The sequence below is a fragment of the Gorilla gorilla genome, chromosome 2 (genome assembly GCF_029281585.2).
Source record: "Gorilla gorilla gorilla isolate KB3781 chromosome 2, NHGRI_mGorGor1-v2.1_pri, whole genome shotgun sequence".
Taxonomy (NCBI): Eukaryota; Metazoa; Chordata; class Mammalia; order Primates; family Hominidae; genus Gorilla; species Gorilla gorilla.
Window position 1 is genome coordinate 19,994,896 of NC_086017.1, and position 21,285 is coordinate 20,016,180.

The window sequence follows — 21,285 nt, forward strand, 5'->3', positions numbered from 1 at the left end:
GTCTCGAACTCCTGACCTCGTGATCCGTCCGCCTCGGCCTCCCAAAGTACTGGGATTACAGGCGTGATCCACCGCGCCCGGCTGTAGGGTTTCTTATTCAGGTGTTACCAACACCTAGGGAATTGCCTGGCATACAGTAGGTAATTAATGGAGTATTTGATGAGCGCATGATACATGGTGTAGTGCCGATGGAAGTGGGGTCAGAAGGCCTCCTGCCGCTGCGGCAGAATTCCCGTGTGGCCTTCTCCCACCAGGGCCTCAGTTTCCCCTCGCAGTTCCGATCCTCTGGCCGGCGCTGGGGTGGAGCCGGCGGGGCCGTCGTGCCGCCCGTGGCCGCTGGGGACGCTGGTGCCCTCCCGCCACGCCCACTTCCCCGCCGGTCCGCCCCTGGCTAGAGAAGCCGCAGCCCGCAGTGTCCGACCCAGTCGTCCCGCGCCGGAGCCGGCCCCGTAGCGTGCCATGGCCTGCTACATCTACCAGCTGCCCTCCTGGGTGCTGGACGACCTGTGCCGCAACATGGACGCGCTCAGCGAGTGGGACTGGATGGAGTTCGGTGAGTGCGGCCCGGGGAGGGGAGGGGACCAGGGCGACCGGAGCCCCCAGCGATCCCGCCTGGAGCGGCCGCCAAGCTCCCTCGGGCACCCGAGTTCAGCGGGTCCCGATCCAAGGGCGTGCGAGCTGAGCCTCCTGGACCGGGTCCGCCGCGGACCTCGGCCCGTCACCTGAAGGTGCCGCGTGGTCTCTGAGGACGTCTGTCGACGAGCAGGGGCCGCCGCCACTGCGCTCTGAGTCCAGAGAACGGTGGGTGCGGGGGCCCTCCTGTCAGCGCTGCTGGCTCGGTGACGGCCCCGGGTGGCCTCTCATCCAGCCCACAACAGCCTGCGAAGTGCGAGCCTCGACCCTGTGGGGACCCACGGTGCTGTCACTTCTTGGGGGGGTGTGTGTGTGTGTGTGTGTGTGTGTGTGTGTGCGTGTGTTTAGTTTTAGTGTATATTAGAAGGATCTATTATTTAACGTATATATATATATATATATATATATATATATATATATATATATATATATATATATATATTGAAACGGAGTTTCGCTGTTGTTGCCCAGGCTGGAGTGCAATGGCACGGTCTCGGCTCACTGCAACCTCCAACTCTGGGATTCAAGCGATTCTCCTGCCTCAGCCTCCCGAGTAGCTGGGATTACAGGCGCCCGCTACCACCCTGGCTAATTTTTTGTATTTTCAGTAGAGACCGGGTTTCACCATGTTGGCCAGACCGGTCTTGAACTATTTTTTTTTTTTTTTTAAGACGGAGTCTCACTCTGTCGCCGAGGCTGGAGTGCAGTGGCGCGATCTAGGCTCATTGCAACCTCCGCCTCCCGGGTTCACCCCATTCTCCTGCCTCAGCCTTCTGAGTAGCTGGGACTACAGGCGCCCGCCACCACGCCCAGCTAACTTTGTATTCTTAGTAGAGACGGGGTTTCACCGTGTTAGCCAGGATGGTCTGGATCTCCTGACCTTGTGATCCGCCCGCCCTGGGCCTCCCAAAGTGCTGGGATTACAGGCATGAGCCACCGCGCCCGGCCTCTGGAACTCTTGATCTCAGGCGATCCACCTGCTTCGACCTCCCAAAGTGCTGGGATTACAGGCGTGAGCCACTGCATCCAGCCTATTTATCATATTTGTGATTAAATGTACTTTACCATTATAGTTTTAAAATCAGATATTTACTTTTAGTATACATTTTTTTGATCACAGTATTTATGACTATCAACCTGTTTTGAGATCAGATGTGTCCTAATAGATTCAGTGTGTATAATGGGGCCTAAGCACAAGCACTTACTTTCACTCTATTGCAAGGTGCACAGTTCTAGATAATTCCGTGGGAAGGCACTCAAACAGCCTCCATATGTTTTATTTGTTGGTGCCTGATGGATGACTGGCGGAGAGGGCCATGGACTCTGCGGGGAGGCCGCTTGCCTGTTGTCTCTGCTTTCCAGGTGGAGATCTGCATTCCAGGCTCTTGCTGTATGACTTTGGGCCAGTTTGTTAACCTCTCTGAGCCTCAGCTTCTGAATCTGTTTGTAAACTGGAGATGATAATTATAGCTTCTTCATAAAGTTGTGAGGAATGAAAATACTGTATAAAAGCACTGACACCTAAGTGTTAAATATTCTTATAAGTCATAAGCTGTAATATTCTCTTTTCATTTTTATTTTTTTGAGACAGTCTCATTCTGTGGCCCAGGCTGGAATGCAGTGGCGCGATCTCGGCTCACCACAGCTTCCGCCTCTTGGATTCAAGTGATTCTCTTGCCTCAGCCTCCCGAGTAGCTGGGATTACAGGCATGTGCCACCACGCCCACTAATTTTTATGTTTTTAGTAGAGATGGGGTTTCGCCATGTTGGCCAGGCTGGTCTCGAACTCCTGACCTCAGGTGATTTGCCCGCCTTGGCCTCCCAAAGTGCTGGGATTACAGGCGTGAGCCACTGCGCCTGGACCTGGCTTCACTACTTTGAATGTTTCCTGGACAGTAAACAAACTTTGTGTGAGACTCCCTCTCATTTTTTCCACATTGGCCCAGCCCTCAGTTACAAATGCCAGAACAACTTCTGTTTCTAGGAGATTCAATTAGAAGGCATACCTATGACTTAAAAAAAAAAAAAAAGCTTTACTGAGATATTCACATACCATACAATCCACCTGTTTAAGGAGTACAATTTAGTGGTATTTAGTATATTCACAGGGCTGTGTATCTATCTTCACAATCAATCTTAGAACATTTTAATCACCCCAAGAAGAAACTCTGTACCCGTTAACTTCCAATCCCCTCCTTCCATTTTCCTGAGTTTTAGACATTGCCTATTCTGGACATTTCATATAAATGGAATCATATAATATATAGTGCTCTGTGACTGACTTGTTTCAGCTAGCATGAGGTTCGTCCATGTTGTAGCATGCGTCAATACTTAGTTTCTTTTTTTTTTTTTTTGAGACGGAGTCTCGCTTTGTCACCCAGGCTGGAGTGAAGTGGCGCAATCTCGGCTCACTGCAAGCTCCACCTCCCGGGTTCATGCCATTCTCCTGCCTCAGCCTCCCTAGCAGCTTGGACTACAGGCACCTGCCACCATGCCCGGCTAATTTTTTTGTATTTTTAGTAGAGATGGGGTTTCACTGTGTTAGCCAGGATGGTCTCGATCTCCTGACCGTGTAATCCACCTACCTCGGCCTCCCAAAGTGCTGGGATTACAGGCGTGAGCCACTGCGCCCAGCCAGTTTCTTTTTATTGTAGGATAATGTTCCATGGTATGGATATACTACATTTTATTCATTTATCAGTTGTTGGGCATTGGGTTCCTTTCACTTTTGGGCCATTGTGAATAGTGCTGCTGTGAACACTCACATACAAGATTTTGTGCAGTGGTGCAAATGTAGCTCACCACAGCCCCAACTTCCTGGGCTCAAGTGATCTTCCTGTCTCCTGAGTAGCTGGACTACAGGTGTGCACTGCCGTGCCCAGCTAACTTTTGTATTTTTTGTAGAGACAGGTTTCACCATGTTACTCAGGCTGATCTTGAACTCTGGAGCTCAAGCGATCTGCCCATCTCACCTTCCCAAATTGCTGGGATTACAGGTGTGAGCCACTGCATCTGGCTTTATGTTTAACGATTTGAGGAGCTACCAGATGTTTTCTAAAGTGGCTGAACCACCAGTGTATGAGGATGACCATTTCTCCACATCCTTGTCAACATGTGTTATTTTTTTCTTTTTTTAATTTTTTTTTTTTTGAGACAGAGTCTCGCTCTGTCGCCGAGGCTGGAGTGCAGTGGCATGATCTCGGCTCGCTGCAACCTTAGCCTCCTGGGTTCAAGCGATTCTTGTGCCTCAGCCTCCCAAGTAGCTGGGATTACAGGCGTGCACCACCGTGCCTCATTAATTTTTGTATCTTCAGTAGGGACAGGGTTTCACCGTGTTGGCCAGGCTGGTCTCAAACTCCTAACCTCAGGTGATCTGCCTGCCTCAGCCTCCCAAAGTGCTGGGATTACAGGTGTGAGCACCATGTCCGGCCTTATTGTTGCCTTTTTGATGGTAGCCACCTGAGCCAGTGTGAAGTGGCATCTTACTGTGGTTTGATTTGCATTTCCCTAATGACTAATGCTGTGGAGCATCTTTTCCTGTGCTTATTGGCCATTTGCACATCTTCTTTGGAGAATACCTCTGCGAGGCTTCCTACTGGGATGGATATGGTCTGAACACCTCGCCAGGCATGTTGACTCTGACACATCTGCCCAGTGCTGGCCTCTCTGACCTCCTCTTCTTCCACACCCACTGTCACTCCCCTGCTCCAGCCACACTGACCTCCCTGGGCCAGACACAGGGTCTTTGCAGGTGCTGTTCCCTCTGCCTGGGACGTTCTTCCCCCTGTGTTACCCGGGGCTAGCTTTCTAGTCTATTAGTTTCCTCCTGTTGCAGTTATAGATTACTACAATATCAGGGGAACCAGCCCCCAGTATTTCAATGTAGGTTCTTTTCTATTTTCCCTAAGTGTCAGCCGGTCTGAGAAATAAAGAGAAAGAGTACAAAGAGAGAAATTTTACATCTAGGCCTCTGGGGGTGCTGTTACACATTGGTAGGACCGTGATGGCGACCCCGAGCCAGAAAACCAGCGAGTTTTTATTAGGGATTTCAAAAGGGGAGGGGTGTACGAATAGGGAGTAGGTCCCAGAGATCACATTCTTCAAAGGGCAATAAAAGATCACAAGGCAAAGGTGAAATTAGAATTACTGATGAAGGTCCATGTCCCACTGGGCACGCATTGTCTTGATAAACATCTTAACAGGAAACAGGGTTGGAGAGCAGACAACCCGTCTGACTAGAATAACAGGCTGGAATTTCCCAATCCTAGTAAGCCTGAGGGCACTGCAGGAGACCAGGGCATATTTCATCCCTTATCTCAACTGCATAAGACAGACACCCCCCCCAGAGTGGCCATTTATAGACCTACCCTGGGAATGCATTCCTTCCCCAGGGTTATCAATTATTAATATTCCTTGCTGGGAAAAGAATTCAGTGATATTTCTCCTACTCACACGTCCATCTATAGGCTCTCTGTGAGAAGAAAAATATGGCTCTATTCTGCCCGACCCCACAGGCAGTCAGACCTTATGGTTATCTTCCCTTGTTCCCTGAACATCACTGTTATTCTGTTCTTTTTCAGGGTGCCCTGATTTCATATTGTTTAAACAGCCACGTTTTACAATCAGATTTCATATTTTTCAAACACACATGTTTTACAAACAATTTATACAGTTAATGCAATCATCACAGGGTCCTGAGGTGACATACATCCTCAGCTTACGAAAATGATGGGATTAAGAGATTAAAGACAGGCATAGGAAATTATAAGAGTATAAATGTCCATAAAATCTTCACAATTTATGTTCAGAGATTGCAGTAAAGACAGACGTAAGAAATTATAAAAGTATTAATTTTGGGAACTGATAAATGTCCATGAAATCTTCACAAGTTGTATTCTTCTGCCGTGGCTTCAGCCGGTCCTGTTCGGGGCCCCTGACTTCTCACAACACTACAAAGTTGGTGGCCTGTAACACCTCAAGTTTATTATCTCAGCATTCTGGAGGTCAGAAGTCCTAACTCAGGGTGGCTCTAGGGAGGAGTCGGTCTCCTGGCCTTGACTGGCTTCCTGAGGCCTGCAGCATCCTGTGGCTTATGGCCCCTTCCTCCATCATCAAGGCCATGGGTGTATATCATCACATCTGTCTCCGTGACTTCTGCTTCTACCGTCACCTCATCTCTGAATCTGATGTTCTGGACTCCCCCTTACAGGGACCCTGGCAATTACCTTGGCCAGACCCAGAGAATCCAGGATAATCTCATCTCAGAATCCTTAATTTAATCTAACCTGCAAAGTCTCTTTTGCTATGTAAGGTACCATATTCACAGGTCTCGGGGCTTAGGATGTGGATGTTTTCCAAGGGTATTATTCTGTCTGTCACAGTCCTTCAGGTAAGCTCCTGTGGCACCTCTTTGAAATCAAGAGGACTTTCCTGCCCCTGTTCCTCTCTAGCCCATCACCGTGTTTCATTTCCCTCATTCCGCTTCACAGCCTTTGATGTCCCCTCGTTCCTGAATTTTTTCCACCTGTCTCTCCCTATGGAATGGAAGCCTCATGTGGGCAGGGGCCTTACCTGTCTAGTTTTTCACTGCTGTATTCCCAGAGCCTGGGACAGTGCCTAGCTAGAGGGCAGGTGCCAGAGTGAATGATGAGCTGCCAGGCCTTGGTGTGGTGAGGATGCGGGCTGCCCACTCTTACCCATTGGAGCTGGCCTGGAGCCTTTGGTCAGCCCACTTCCTACACTGGATCAGAGCCAGCGGTGCCCCCAGCCCACTGCTCCTCGCCCAGTCCCAGTGCTCCAGTTCCCTCTTCAGCTGAATGAACGAGTGACTGTGATTGACCCTTCAGTCCTAAAAATTCTTGGCTTCCTGTGGGTCATTTTAGAAAGAAGACAGTCCCTCGGAGCTGATGGTGATACTGGGAGAGTGTAGTGAGAACGCTAAAGTGATTCAGAAGATCCCACAGCCACAGACAGCCACGCTCTTTCAGACCCGACACTTGTTGGCAGATAATCCGGCCACGCCTAGTTCTTGTCTCTGTGATGGCAGCTGCCTCTGTTGGGCTTTGCCTGAGCCTGTGTAAAAAGGGTTTCCTACAGCTTCAGCCCCAGGTGTGTGCAGAGGGGCTCGGCGCAGGGGCTCTTCTGTGTGTGACTGTTCCCCGTCTCGTTCACTCATGCGTGTGCCAGCCTTTGTGCACAGCCCTGCTTTGCCCCTGCCCAGCTGTGTGACATCAGGCAGGTGACTATCTCTCTCTGAGCCTTTAGTTTCCTCATCCATGAAGCACCCTCACAGTGTTGCTGAGAGGCTTAGGAGACTCAGCTTATTGTAAAGGGTCAATTTAGGGCTTTCCTCATCCCCCAGGATGAGGTGTGTGGGCATTTGATTCTAAGATGGGTCATTTCAGGAGGCTGTGCCAACCCTGCTGTGGAGGACTTTGAAGATAGGCAAGGTTTTCTACTGCCTCAGGTGAACTCCTGCAGGATTCAGGAACTCAAGAGTGATAGTCCCTGTACTGTTAACCATCAGGGATAAAAACATTTTCAGGCCAGGTGCAGTGGCTCACGCCTCTAATTTCAACACTTTGGGAGGCCTAGGTGGGAAAATTTATTGAAGCCAAGAGTTTGAGACCAGCCTCGTGATCCGCCCGCCTCAGCCTCCCAAAGTGTTTGGATTACAGGCGTGAGCCACTGCACCCAGCCTTTTTTTTTTTTTTTGAGACGGAGTCTCACTCTGTTCCCAGGCTGGAGTCCAATGATGCAATCTCAGCTCACTGCAACCTCGGCCTCCTGGGTTCAAGTGATTCTCCAGCCTCAGCCTCCAGAGTAGCTGGGACTACAGGCGCCCGCCACCACACTCTGCTAGTTTTTGCATTTTTAGTAGAGATGGGCCGGGCGCAGTGGCTCACGGCTGTAATCTCAGCACTTTGGGAGGCCAAGGTGGGAGGATCACGAGGTCAGGAGTTCGAAACCAGCTTGGCCAACATGGTGAAACTCTGTCCCTACTAAAAATATGAAAATTGGCCAGGTGCAGTGGCTCATGCCTGTAATCCTAGCTCTTTGGGAGGCTGAGGTGGGTGGATCATGAGGTCAGGAGATCGAGACCATCCTGGCTAACACAGTGAAACCCCGTTTCTACTAAAAAAAAAAAAAATTAGCCGGGCATGGTGGCAGGCGCCTGTAGTCCTAGCTACTCAGGAGGCTGAGGCAGGAGAATGGTGTGAACCTGGGAGGTGGAGCTTGCAGTGAGCAGAGATCGTGCCACTGCACTCCAGCCTGGGCGACAGAGCGAGACTCCATCTCAAAAAAACAAACAAACAAAAAATTAGCCAGGTGTGATGGCGCTCGCCTGTAATCCCAGCTATTCGGGAGGCTGAGGCAGAAGAATTGCTTGAACCTGGGAGGTGGAGGTTGCAGTGAGCTGAGATGTGCCATTGCACTCCAGCCTGGGCAACAAGAGTAAAACTCCGTCTCAAAAAAAAAAAAAAAAAAAAAAAAAAAAAAAGGCCGGGCGCGGTGGCTCATGCCTGTAATCCCAGCACTTTGGGAGGCCGAGGTGGGTGGGTCACGAGGTCAGGAGTTTGAGACCAGCCTGGCCAACATAGTGAAACCCCGTCTCTACCAAAAATACAAAAATTAGCCAGGCATGGTGGCACATGCCTGTAGTCCCAGCTACTCGGGAGGCTGAGGTAGGAGAATCGCGTGAACCCAGGAGGTGGAGGTTGTGGTGAGCCAAGATCGCACCACTGCACTCCAGCCTGGGCAACAGAGCAAGACTCTCTCAAAAAAAAAAAAAAAAAAAGTAGAGACAGGGTTTTGTCATGTCGGCCAGGCTGGTCTCAAACTCCTGACCTCGTGATCCGCTTGCCTTGGCCTCCCAAAGTACTGGGATTACAGGCGTGAACCACCGCACCTGGCCAAACTCTATGAAAAACAGGTTTTCATAGAATGTAGATAGTTTAACACTTACAGCTAATACTTATATCATGTTTATTGTGTGTTAAGCACTGTTCTGAGTGCTTCTGTACATATAACTCACTAATCCTTGCAACAATCTCTGAGGCAGGTGCTGCTGTTATCCTTGTTTGACAGATGAGGAAACTGAGGCTCAGGGGGAGATGAACACCTTCCCCAAAAACACAGCAAATAAGCAGCAGAGACAGGATTTGAACCCAGGCCCCGAATCCCAGTATCTGGCCTCTGAACCACCACTACTGTCCTGCTGACTTTCGCACATGTTTTCATATCTGTAGAAAAAGTCTGGAAGATTAGACACCAAAGTATAACTGGTGGTGTCCTTGGAGTCCTCCAAGTGGGATAATCATGGGGACTTTCATTTTCTTGTTTCCCAAATATTCTACGATGACCAGCTATTACCTGTCCATGCTGAGAAAAAAGCTGCCGCTTAGCAGAAGGCCTTGGTAGTGACTCATCCCCTCAAGATCTCTATCATGTCCCGACTCTAAAGGGTCTGCTTGAGACTGGGTACGGTGGCTGATGCCTGTGATCCCAGCTCTTTGGGAGGCCAAGGAGGGCGGATCACTTGAGCTCAGGAGTTTGATACCAGCCTGGCCAAGAGAGTGAAACTCCATCTCTACTAAAAATACCAAAAAATTAGCCGAGAGTGGTGGCACATGCCCTGTAGCCCCAGCTACTTGGGAGGCTGAGGCAGGAGAATTGCTTGAACCTGGGAGGCATAGGCTGCAGTGAACTGAGATCACGCCACTGCACTCCAGCCTGGGCAGCAGAGCAAGACTCCGTCTGAAAAAAACTAAATAAAATAAATAAAGGGTCTGGTTAAATGCTGATTGGTCAACACCTTAAGATATGGCACCGTCATGGAACAAAAATGTCTAAGCTGGAAGGCACCTTAGAGTTTAATTCCTGTTTCTCTTGTATTACCATCACGAGTAAGGAAAGTTCAGCCCACAGACAGTCAGGATGTGGCTGAGTTCCTGCTGCCACCAGCCACGAGGGGTGGCCCTGGGCTTCTGTTTTCCCATTACATCATGCTGCCTCCCAAGATGGGAGTGTGTGTGGATGACCAATGCTTCATGGGGGGAGATGGTCCTTCCTTTTCCATCCGTTCTCTTCTCTGTATTGCTAGAAGCGGCCCCTGACCCAGCTGACATCACTTCCCACTGACCAGCAATCTGGCCTGGGGTTTCCAGTGACTAACATAGCAATTTAGGAACTTTCCATCTTAATGGGGCACTTCTCCTGGAGGCTTTCTGTGTGCAGGAGACTGTCACCAGCCCATTTTGTCCAAAGGGTAGGGGATTGTGCAATCTGGTCACAGCACTCACTGGCTCTGAAATTTTCTGTGGTCCCTTGTAACTCTTAGGATCAAGTCCAAACTCCAAAGCTGGGCATTCGCTTGAGGGTCTTTGTTAGTGGTCCTGGGCTTCATCTCTTGCCTTTCCTTCTTCTACTCGGCCCACCTGTTTATATTTTCTTTTTTTTTTGTTTTGTTTTATTTTTTTGAGATGGAGTCTCACTCTGTTGCCCAAGCTGGAGTGCAGTGGCGTGATCTCGGCTCACTGCAACCTCTGCCTCCCGGGTTCAAGTGATTCTCCTGCCTCAGCCTTCCACGTAGCTGGGACTACAAGTGGGCACCACCACGCTTGGCTAATTTTTGTATTTTTAGTGGAGATGGGAGTTCACCATGTTGGCCAGGCTGGTCTCGAACTCCTGAACTTAGGTGATCCACCCACCTCAGCCTCCCAAAGTGCTGGGATTACGGGCATGAACCACTGCACCTGGCTGATTACTCCTAGTTTTAATAAAAATGCCTTTCTCACTTCAGTAAACCAGTGGAATACTGGTCATAAAAATCCATTTATGGGCCAGGCACAGTGGTTCATGCCTGTACCAAAAAAAAAAAAAAAAATTAGCCAGGAATGGTGGTGTGTCTGTCGTCCCAGCTGCTGGGGAGGCTGAGGTGGGAGGATTGCTTGAGCCTGGGAGGCCAAGGCTGTGGTGATCCATGTTTGCACCACTGTACTCATGCCACCTGGGCAACAGAGTGACACCCTGTCTCAAAAAAAAAAGATTTTTAAATTTTTATTTATTTTTAATTTTTATATTTTTGAGACTCAGTCTCTGTTGCTCAGGCTGGAGTGCAGTGGCACGATCTCAGCTCACTGCAACCTCCACCTCCTAGGTTCAAGTGATTTCTCCTACCTCAGCCTCCCGAGTAGCTGGGAGATTACAGGCGTGTGTTACCACACCTGGCTAATTTTTGTATTTTTAGTAGAGACGGGGTTTCACCATGTTGGCCAGGCTAGTATCGAACTCCTGACCTCAGGTGATCCACCTGCCTCAGCCTCCCAAAGTGCTAGGATTATAGGCATGAGCCACTGTGCCCAGTCCCTGTGGTATAATGTTAATAAATAAGACCAGGATGTGGAATCTCAGGTGAGGCATGGTGGCTCACACCTGCAATCCCAGCACTTTAAGAGGTTGAGGTGGGAAGATTGCTTGAGGCGAGGAGTGCGAGAGCAGCCTGGGCAACATAGTGAGACCCCATCTCTTAAGAAAAGATACAAAATCGGCTGGGCACGGTGGCTCACGCCTGTAATCCCAATACTTTGGGAGGCCGAGGCGGGCGGATCACAAGGTCAGGAGATCGAGACCATCCTGGCTAATGTGGTGAAACCTCGTCTCTACTAAAAATACAAAAAAATTAGCCAGGCGTGGTGGTGGGTGCCTGTAGTCCCAGCTACTCGGGAGGCTGAGGCCGGAGAATGGCCTGAACCCGGGAGGCAGAGCTTGCAGTGAGCTGAGATCGCACCACTGCACTCCAGCCTGGGTGACAGAGTGAGACTCCGTCTCAAAAAAAAAAAAGAAAAGATACAAAATCTTACCTGCAGCGTGGCAACAACTACATCCAAAGACACATCTATGTAGAGGGGGTGATTTTTGGAAAGGGGAAGTACCCTAATGGCCTTAGGAGGGTGGTGAGATGCTGTGTAACTTTTCCCCCTGTATTGTCCATGTTGTTTTTTTTTTTTTTTTTTTGGTGAACAACCATCAATTTTATGGTAAAACACCAAAAGAAAGAATGCATTATTTTTATTGTTACTAGTGGTAGCTCCCTGCAAGTTTTGTCCCATACTTCAGAATTGGCAAAGTATTTTTGTATCCATGGCTCTCTGATCCTTATAACAGTTCTCTGAAGACAATGTGGTATGTATGTGTGTTTTCATTCAATCATTCACTTAGCATATCTTTTTTGTTGTTGTTTTTGGAGACAAGGTTTTGCTGTGTTGCCCAGGCTGGAGTGCAGTGACATCATCGTGGCTTGCTGCAGCCTCCAACTCCTGGGCTCAAGTGATCCTCCCATCTCAGCCTCCTGAGTAGCTAGGACTACAGATGCATGCCACCATGCCTGGCTACTTTGTTTGTTTATTTATTTATTTATTTATTTTGAGACAGAGTCTCGCTCTGTCTCCCAGGCTGGAGTGCAGTGGCACGATCTCGGCTCATTGCAAGCTCCGCCTCTCGGGTTCATGACATTCTCCTGCCTCAGCCTCCAGAGTAGCTGGGACTACAGGTGCACGCCACCACGCCCGGCTAATTTTTTGTATTTTTAGTAGAGATGAGGTTTCACCATGTTAGCCAGGATGGTCTCAATCTCCTGACCTTGTGATCTGCCCGCCTTGGCCTCCCAAAGTGCTGGGATTATAGGCGTAAGCCACTGCGCCTGGCCTACTTTTTTAATTTTTTGTAGAGACAGGGTCTTTTTTTTGTTTTGAGATGGAGTCTCGCTCTGTCGCCCAGGCTGGAGTGCAATGGCGTGATCTTGGCTCACTGCAAGCTCCGCCTCCTGGGTTCACGCCATTCTCTTGCCTCAGCCTCCCGAGTAGCTGGGACTACAGGTGCCCGCCACCACGCCCGGCTAATTTTTCTATTTTTAGTAGAGACAGGGTTTCACTGTGTTAGCCAGGATGGTCTTGATCTCCTGACCTTGTGGTCCACCTGCCTTGGCCTCCCAAAGTGCTGGGATTACAGGCGTGAGCCACCACGCCCGGCCTACTTTGTTTATTTTTTGTAGAGACAGGGTCTCACTATGTTGCCCAGGCTGGTCTTGAACTCCTGAGCTCCAGCAATCCCTCCTTGGTCTCCTAAAGTATTGGAATTACAGGTGTGAGCCGCTGCACCTGGCCTCATACACTTGTTGAGTTCCCCTGACCAGGACTGGGACTTAGCTGAGAGGAATGAGATGCCCAGGGCAAAATGTAAGGAGGCGCTGATGCTGAGGGTCCTGCGGTGCCACCTGAAGATGAGCGCCTCCTGCATTTTCCTTCCCTAGGTGCCTCACCTGACTCACCCTCATCCTGGCCCCACCTCCACTCTGAACCAGGCACTGTTCTCAATTCTGGGGAAGTAACAGTGAACCAAACAGGTAGAGCTCCCTGCCTACACGGACCTTCCATTATAGAAGGGGAGGCAGGCAGAGCTAGTATCCACCGAGGCTCCCACGGGCGCAGTGACTGCCCCAGGCATAGCAGCAGCCAATGCTCAAGGCTTTGACCCTCCTGTCCCGTGGTCTTTCTCCTAAGTCATATGTACTGGACCCCATGGGTGTCCAGCAGAGTCAGCGTTGTCACTTGGGCCACCTGTGGACCTCAGCTAATGGTGGTGTTTCCAGTGTGGAGGGGGTGGTTGGGGAGGATGTCCTGGAAAAGCCCAGCTAGGGGCTAGTGTGGGGACCTGTCCTAGAGGGACTGCCTCTCTGACTCTAAGCAGAGTTCTCTCCCTCCCTTCCAGCCTCCTACGTGATCACAGACCTGACCCAGCTGCGGAAGATCAAGTCCATGGAGCGGGTGCAGGGTGTGAGCATCACGCGGGAGCTGCTGTGGTGGTGGGGCATGCGGCAGGCCACCGTCCAGCAACTTGTGGACCTGCTGTGCCGCCTGGAGCTCTACCGGGCTGCCCAGATCATCCTGAACTGTGAGTAACTCAGGGCCTCCTTGGGCGGGGCGCATCACGCTCCTGAGCAGTTTCCGTCCGTGTGAGTTGCACTCTCTGGCCTTAATACTTTTTTCCTCTTTTAATTAAAAAACTAATTTAATGAGTGAGTTTACCATGCACATAAGAAACTGGTAACAGGCCAGGTGCGGTGGCTCACGCCTGTAATCCCAGCACTTCCGGAGGCTGAGGTAGGTGAATCACCTGAAGTCAGGAGTTCGAGACTGGCCTGGCTAACATGGTGAAAACCCGTCTTTACTAAAAATACAAAATTAGCTGGGCTTGGTGGCCTGCGCCTGTCATCCCAGCTACTCAGGAGGCTGAGGCAGGAGAATCGCTTGAACCTGGGAGGCGGAGGTTGCAGTGAGCCAGGACTGCACCACTGCACTCCAGCCTGGGTGACAGTGAGACTCTGTCTCCAAAAGAAAAAAAAAGAAACAAAAAAAAGAAACTGGTAACAGTGGTTACCTGTGGGGAGAGGAACTGGGCTGCCAGAGAACACAGTATTGGAGGGAGACTTTACTGTAAATTCTTTCGTACCTTTTAAATTTGGGCTATCTGTTCCAAAAATAAATACATTAATTTAAAAAACCCCAATAGCTATAACAAAAATTCAAAAAAGCATGCAGCAAAAATGATTCATATTGTTTCTTTTCCCCACTTTACATCCCAAGAAGTAATGATTGGTAAAACTTTCTGGCTTGTCTTACTAGAAATTTTCTCTGCATGGGCAAGGGTATTATATATCTGCAATTCCTTTTTAAAAAACTGTTTTTTTGAGACAGGGTCTTGCTCTGCTGCCCAGGCTGGAGAGCAGTAGTGTGATCAAAGCTCACTGCAGCCTTGATGTCCTGGGCTCAAGTGTCCTCCTGCCTCAACTTCCTGAGTAATTGGGACTATAGGCACATGCCACCATGCCTGACTAATTTTTCATTTTTTTGTAGAGATCCAGGCTGGTCTTGAACTCCTGGTCTCAAGTGATCCTCCTGCCTTGGCCTCCCAAAGTGCTGGGATTGCAGGCATGAGTCACATCACCCTGCCTGCAACCCCCTTTTGATACAGCTAGAAGCACATCATGTATTGTGAATTTTTTTTCACCTAGCAATAGACCTTGGGGACTGTTTCATATTGACACATTCTTTCTAATAGCTACATTGTATTCCTTTGACAGATGCTCTATGATTTGTTTGCCCCTATTGAGATGTGTTTATGTTCCTTCTAGCATTTTTCAGTTGTTTTTTTTTGTTTTTTTGAGATGAAGTTTCACTCTGTCTCCCAGGCTGGAGAGCAGTGGCACGATCTTGGCTCACCACAACCTCCACTTCCCATGTTCAAGAGATTCTCCTGCCTCAGTCTCCCAAGTAGCTGTGATTACAGGTGCCTGCTACCACATCCAGCTAATTTTTTTTTTTTTTTTTGATATGAAGTCTGTCTCTGTTGCCCAGGCTGGAGTGCAGTGGTGAGATCTCGGCTCATTGCAGCCTCTGACTCCTGGGTTCAAGTGATTCTCCTGCCTCAGCTTCCTGAGTAGCTGGGACCACAGATACCCACCACCATGCCCGGCTAATTTTTGTATTTTTAGTATAGACGGGGTTTCACTGTGTTGGCCAAGCTGGTCTCAAACTCCTGACCTCAAATGATCCACCTGCCTTGGCCTTCCAAAGTGCTGGGATTATAGGTGTGAGCCACCATGCCCAGTCAACTTTTTGTACTTTTAGTAGAGACAGGGTTTCACTATGTTGACCAGGCTGGTCTCGAACTTCCAACCTCAGGTGATCTGCCCACCTTGGCCTCCCAAAGTGCTGGGATTACAGGTGTGAGCCACCATGCCCAGCCATTTTTCTATTCTGTATAGTGTCATGATACACTTAGATGTATAGAGCCTGTTTTGCACACATGTAAGTGTAGCCATGGGATGGCTTTCTATTATAGTATTGGAATGTCTGGGTTGAAGGTTTTTGCATTTTAAGGGTTGATTGATATTTAGTATTAACAAATTACCCTCCTCTGAGAGAATAGGATCATGTGTGGTGGGGACATATTTAGCTGGTAATACCTCCCTACCCTGAAGGGTGGCTGTGAAGTTGAAGAGAATAAGTGCCTGATGTTCAGCTGGTGCTCAGCAGAAGGCAGTGGGGATGGGGGGTCTGGTTACCCCCACCCCTCCTCACATCCCCAAAGAGACCCCCTCAGTGTAGGGCAGGGAGCCAGTCTTCTGCAGATACTTAACTGAGCACCTGCCTGGTTCTACCCTAGGTTCTGGAATACAGCACAGGCAAAGTGATAGGTCCTCCGCCCTCATGAGGACACAGTCTTGTGAGGAGACAGTTAATGCATAGGAAAACTAGTACAGAAATGGGCAGGCAGGATACAGTGACCAGATAGGGGAGCCTCCTAGGACAGGGGGTCAAGGAAGGCCAGTGTGAGGATGTGAACCTAGAGGAATAGGAAGAAGACAGCCACATGACACATTGGGTAAGAGCTCAGGAGAGAGGGGCCAGCATGTGCAAGGGCCCTGAGGAGCCAGTGGTGGGAGCCCCAGACACCTGGGGAGGATCTGTCCTGTCTGGGGTTCCTGAGCTGGGAACCACCTGGCTGGACCATCAGACCAGATTCAGCACCTGCCTATCCCTCAGGTCTTCTGGAGTCATTGAGGGCTTCCAGGAGGAGGGACTGGGGCAAAGGCCTGAGGGTGGGGGCCTAGAGAGCACCACCCTCTGAGATAAACCAGGAGAGCAGGGGATGCTGTGGTGGACGTGCAGGTGGAGAGATCTAGAGCTACAGCCCAGGCTGGGCTTTTGGGGGCATTGTGGGGCAGACCACACCAGTCACGGGGAGGCCAGTGGGGCAGCGAGAACATCTCCTCCCTTCAGCTGCCAAGCAACTTTCCAGGCCTTCCTGTCTGGGGTCGGGAATGGGGCGATCTGACTACCAAGGGGAGTGATGTTCCAGCACAGGACGGTGGCTGGGCCTGCTTCTGCACAGGCTGGACCCTGACTCCTCTGTGTGCCCCCAGCAGCATAGTGGTGGCTCCTCTTGAGTCATGGTCCTCCCCATCCCCTGGACTTCTGTCTCCACCCCTGCTGGCTGCCTCCCTAAGCACACCTTCCTCCTCAGAATGGAGAGGGTCAGCTGCCCAGGCCACAGCCTCCCCATTCCTGGAACCCACCTGAAACCCCTCCCTGCCCAGTGCTCCTGAGCCGCTGCCGTTCCTCTCCCTACATTCCCCCTGCGAAAGTTGTCAGAATCAACATGGAGTGATTTTGTGTTAAAAAAAAAAAATAACCCTTGGCTGGGCATGGTGGCTCACGCGTGTAATCCCATCACTTTGGGAGGCCGAGGTGGGTAGATCACCTGAGGTCAGGAGTTTGAAACCAGTCAGACCAACATGGTGAAACCCTGTTTCTACTAAAAATACAAAAAAATTAGCTGGGCTCCTGTAGTCCCAGCTACTCATGAGGCTGAGGCAGGAGAATTGCTTGAACCTGGGAGGCGGAGGTTGCAGTGAGGGGAGATTGCACCACTGCACTCCAGCCTGGGTGACAGAGCGAGACTCCGTTTCAAAAATAAATAACCCTGACAAATAGAACTAGGGAAGGCCGTGAAGGGAGGACTGTCATGCATAAATGCCCAACAACAATAACTGTCACGGAAGACTCTACAAAAACCACAACCTTGCATAAAGACCATTGTAACCACACACAAAAAATACTTCTGCGAGGACATCTGCCCAGCAAATGCCTATCCGACCCTGGAGACTGGAATCACTCTTGTTATTCAAGGATAGAGATAACTATCCTTCACTTTTCCTTTGAAAAACCTCCCTGGATACACGCTTAGTTTACTATGGCACGTGTACTCTCATTCCAATGCCCTATTCCTGAGTAAGCATCATTTTCTTTTTTTTCTTTTTCTTTTCTTTTTTTTTTTTTTTGAGATGGAGTCTTGCTCTGTCACCCAGGCTGGAGTGCAGTGGCGCAATCTTGGCTCATCGCAACCTCTGCCTCCCAGGTTCAAGCGATTCTCTTCCCTCAGCCTCCCGAGTAGCTGGGACTACAGGCACCTGCCACCACACCTGGCTAATTTTTGTATTTTCAGTAGAGACGGGGTTTCACCATATTGGCCAGGCTGGTCTCGAACTCCTGACCCGAGGTGATCCACCGGCCTTGGCCTCCCAAAGTGCTGGGATTACAGGTGTGAGCCACTGTGCCCAGCTACATCATTTTCTTTCTTTTTTTTTTTTTTGGGACGGAGTCTCACTCTGTCGCCCAGCCTGGAGTGCGGTGGCACGATCTCGGCTCACTGCAAGCTCCGCCTCCTGGGTTCACGCCATTCTCCTGCCTCAGACTCCCGAGTAGCTGGGACTACAGGTGCCCGTCACCACGCCCGGCTAATTTTTTGTATTTTAGTTAGAGACAGGGTTTCACCTGTTAGCCAGGATGGTCTCGATCTCCTGACCACGTGATCCGCCTGCCTCGGCCTCCCAAAGTGCTGGGATTACAGGCGTGAGCCACTGCGCCTGGCTGGATACCCACCACCTCTTAAAGGGTGTTAACGATAAATTTGAAGAAAACAGTACTTGAAAGCCCCACCCTGGACATGAAGTGGCTTCCTGAGGGACTTACCTCTCCAGGGCATGTGCCTGGATGTGACTGTGGCCTTTTGAAGGCCATGCTTGAACTCAGTGGTACGACAGGGGCCCACTGGGGGCCATATCCCTGCACAGTCTCTTGAAATGTGAACGGCAGTGGCTGCCTGGTCTGAATGGGTAGAGGGCTGGCTCTGTGGGTCTCTGTTCCTTGATATTTCCTCAGCCTTAGTTGCCAAGGCCGTAGTTATTTAATTTGTCAAACACTGAATACTCTAAGAATTAGAATGGGCCGGGCGCAGTGGCTCAAGCCTGTAATCCCAACACTTTGGGAGGCTGAGGCGGGCAGATCACAAGGTCAGGAGATCAAGACCATCCTGGCTAACACAGTGAAACCCTGCCTCTACTAAAACAAACAAAAATTAGCCTGGCGTGGTTGCGGGTGCCTGTAGTCCCAGCTACTCAGGAGGCTGAGGCAGGAGAGTGGTGGGAACCCGGGAGGTGGAGCTTGCAGTGAGCCAGGATGGCACCACTGCACTCCAGCCTGGCGGCAGAGCGAGACTCCGTCTCAAAAAAAAAAAAAAAATAAATAAATAAGAGAATTAGAATAAATCAGTACAGAAGGCTTAGAACAGAAAGCAGCTACCCATTCCTTGCCCTAGCAAATCTGCTGGCCAGAGTCAGCCCCTTTTTCCTCTTTTAGCCATCCATGTCTTGGTCTCCTCTATTAGCCTTCCAGGTTCACTACTGTAAAACAAGCGCAGACCACAGTGGCTGAGAAAAGACAGGCGTTCATTTCCCTCTCCTGTGACTGCCAGGCTGCCCCGGGCTCATGTGGCAGCTCCGTGGTTTTGTGGCCCAGGCTCTTTCTTCTTTACTGTTCTGCCAGTGTGGACACAAGACTTCTCACATCTGAGATGGCCCCTCTGTGCCCCTACATGCACATCGCAGACAGCAAGAAGGGAAAAAGAGGAAAATGGTGGGTACACTCCACTTCTTTTAAGGACATGACCAGGAAGTTGCTCACCTACTTTCCCTCATAAGCTATTGGCCAAACCTGGTCACAGAACCACACCTGCTTGCAAGGGAGGCTGGGAAATGTAATCTTTAGTTGCAAGGTTTTATGTGTAACTAAAGCTTCTAGTACTCTAGAAAAGGAGGAAATCAGTATTGGAGGGACCATTAGCAGTTTCTGCCACGGTCCATTTTGGCCACCCAGATATCTGTATACACCTGTCTTGACCTGCATAAAACATCTGCTTTCCACAAGGGAGATAGGCCTGGGGGCCTAATCAGTCACTTCCTTTAGGACAAGTCTGGTATGTGTGGGTGATGTGTAGCCTTCTCTAATGGCCCCAGTGACCCAGGGCCTCTCAACCAAAGAGAAGCTGTCTGCATCCCCTTCCCCCAGCACACCCAAATTCAATGGTGGAATTTGAACAGGAAGCCACAATAAAAAACTCCCACTTGAGATGAGAAACACGAGGTAGTTACTTGTCTATAGCAGTCAACAAATCTGGCAGAGGAGCAATTGTAAAACTCCCTTCCCTGTTTTTTTGTGGGGTTTTCTTGTGTTTTTTTTTTTTTGTTTTTTGTTTTTTGTTTTTTTTTGTTTTTTTTTTTTGAGACGGAGCCTTGCTCTGTCGCCCAGGCAGGAGTGCAGTGGCGTGATCTCGGCTCACTGCAAGCTCCGCCTCCCAGGTTCACGCCATTCTCCTGCCTCAGCCTCCCGAGTAGCTGGGACTACAGGTGCCCGCCACCATGCCCGGCTTTTTTTTTTTTTGTATTTTTAGTAGAGACGGGGTTTCACCGTGTTAGCCAGGGTGATCTCCTGACCTCGTGATCCGCCCGCCTCGGCCTCCCAAAGTGCTGGGATTACAGGCGTGAGCCACTGCGCCGGGCCAAAACTCCATTCCCTGGTAAAGGAGTAAGTTCTTTGCTTGGGCCATCTGGCAGCCCTTGGTTCTGAGTGATCTGTGATTCTCAAAGCATCCTAAGCATCAGTATCACCTGGGAACTTGTTAGAAACGCAAATTATTGGGCCCCACCTCATCTGCTGATTCGGAAACTCTAGGGGTGAGGCTCAGCAGTCTGGCTTAAGTTCCCCAGATGATTCTGATGCACCTTGAGGTTTAAGAACCACTGCTCGGCCTAGCGCGGTGGCTCATGCCTGTAATCCCAGCACTTTGGGAGGCCCAGGCAGGCGGATCACCTGAGGTCGGGAGTTCGGGACCAGCCTGACCAACATGGATAAACCCTGTCTCTACTAAAAACACAAAATTAGCCGGGCGTGGTGGCGCATGCCTGTAATCCCAGCTACTAAGGAAGGCTGAGGCAGGCGAATCGCTTGAACCTGGGAAGCAGAGGTTGTGGTGAGCCAAGATCGCACCATTGTACTCCAGCCTGGGCAACAAGAGCGAAACTCCGTCTCAAAAAAAAGAAAAAAAAAGAACCACTGCTCTGGCTGGGCGCGGTGGCTCACGCCTGTAATCCCAGCACTTTGGGAGGCTGAGGTGGGTGGATCACTTGAGGTCAGGAGTTCAAGACCAGCCTGGCCAACATGGTGAAACATCGTCTCTACTAAAAATACAAAAATTAGGCCAGGCGTGGTGGCTCAGGCCTGTGATCTCAGCTACTTGGGAGGCTGACGCAGGAGAATTGCTTGAACCTGGGAGGTGGAGGTTTGCAGTGAGCTGAGACTGTGCCACTGCACTCCATCCTGGGCGACAGAGCTACACTCCGTCTCAAAAATAAATAAAAATGGAAATACAAAAATTAGCCAGAGGTGGCGGTGGGCACGTGTAATCCCAGCTACTCGGGAGGCTGAGGCAAGAGAATCTCTTGAACCAGGAGGCAGAGATTGTTGGGAGGCAGAGATTGCAATGAGCCAAGATTGTGCCACTGCACAAAGCCTGGGTGACAGAGCAAGACTCCGTCTCAACAACAACAACAACAACAAAACACTGCTCTGATACCTGGTCCTCCGTGATTTCTGGGAAGTGGAGCTTCCACGTTCATTATTCTCTGTGGCCTTATCTGAAACGGAACTGGAAAGAATGTGCTTTTATTTAGGGCTCCTTGGCTTTCACAAACCA

General features: G+C 50.1%; 1 protein-coding gene across 3 annotated transcripts in view; it reads left to right on the forward strand.

Moving 5' to 3' along the window:
• Window positions 1–377: 377 nt before the first annotated feature.
• IRAK2 (interleukin 1 receptor associated kinase 2) overlaps window positions 378–21,285 on the forward strand; it is a 78,807-nt gene continuing 57,899 nt past the window's right edge. Inside the window, exons 1-2 of one of the 3 annotated variants that reach the window (XM_031009246.3) lie at window positions 378–553; window positions 13,402–13,584. In XM_031009246.3, coding sequence (XP_030865106.2) covers window positions 460–553; window positions 13,402–13,584 — 277 coding nt within the window. In that variant the 5' untranslated portion in view covers window positions 378–459. The remainder of the gene's footprint in view (window positions 554–13,401; window positions 13,585–21,285) is intronic. The other 2 variants (XM_055382938.2, XM_063703636.1) reach the window with 2 other exon arrangements.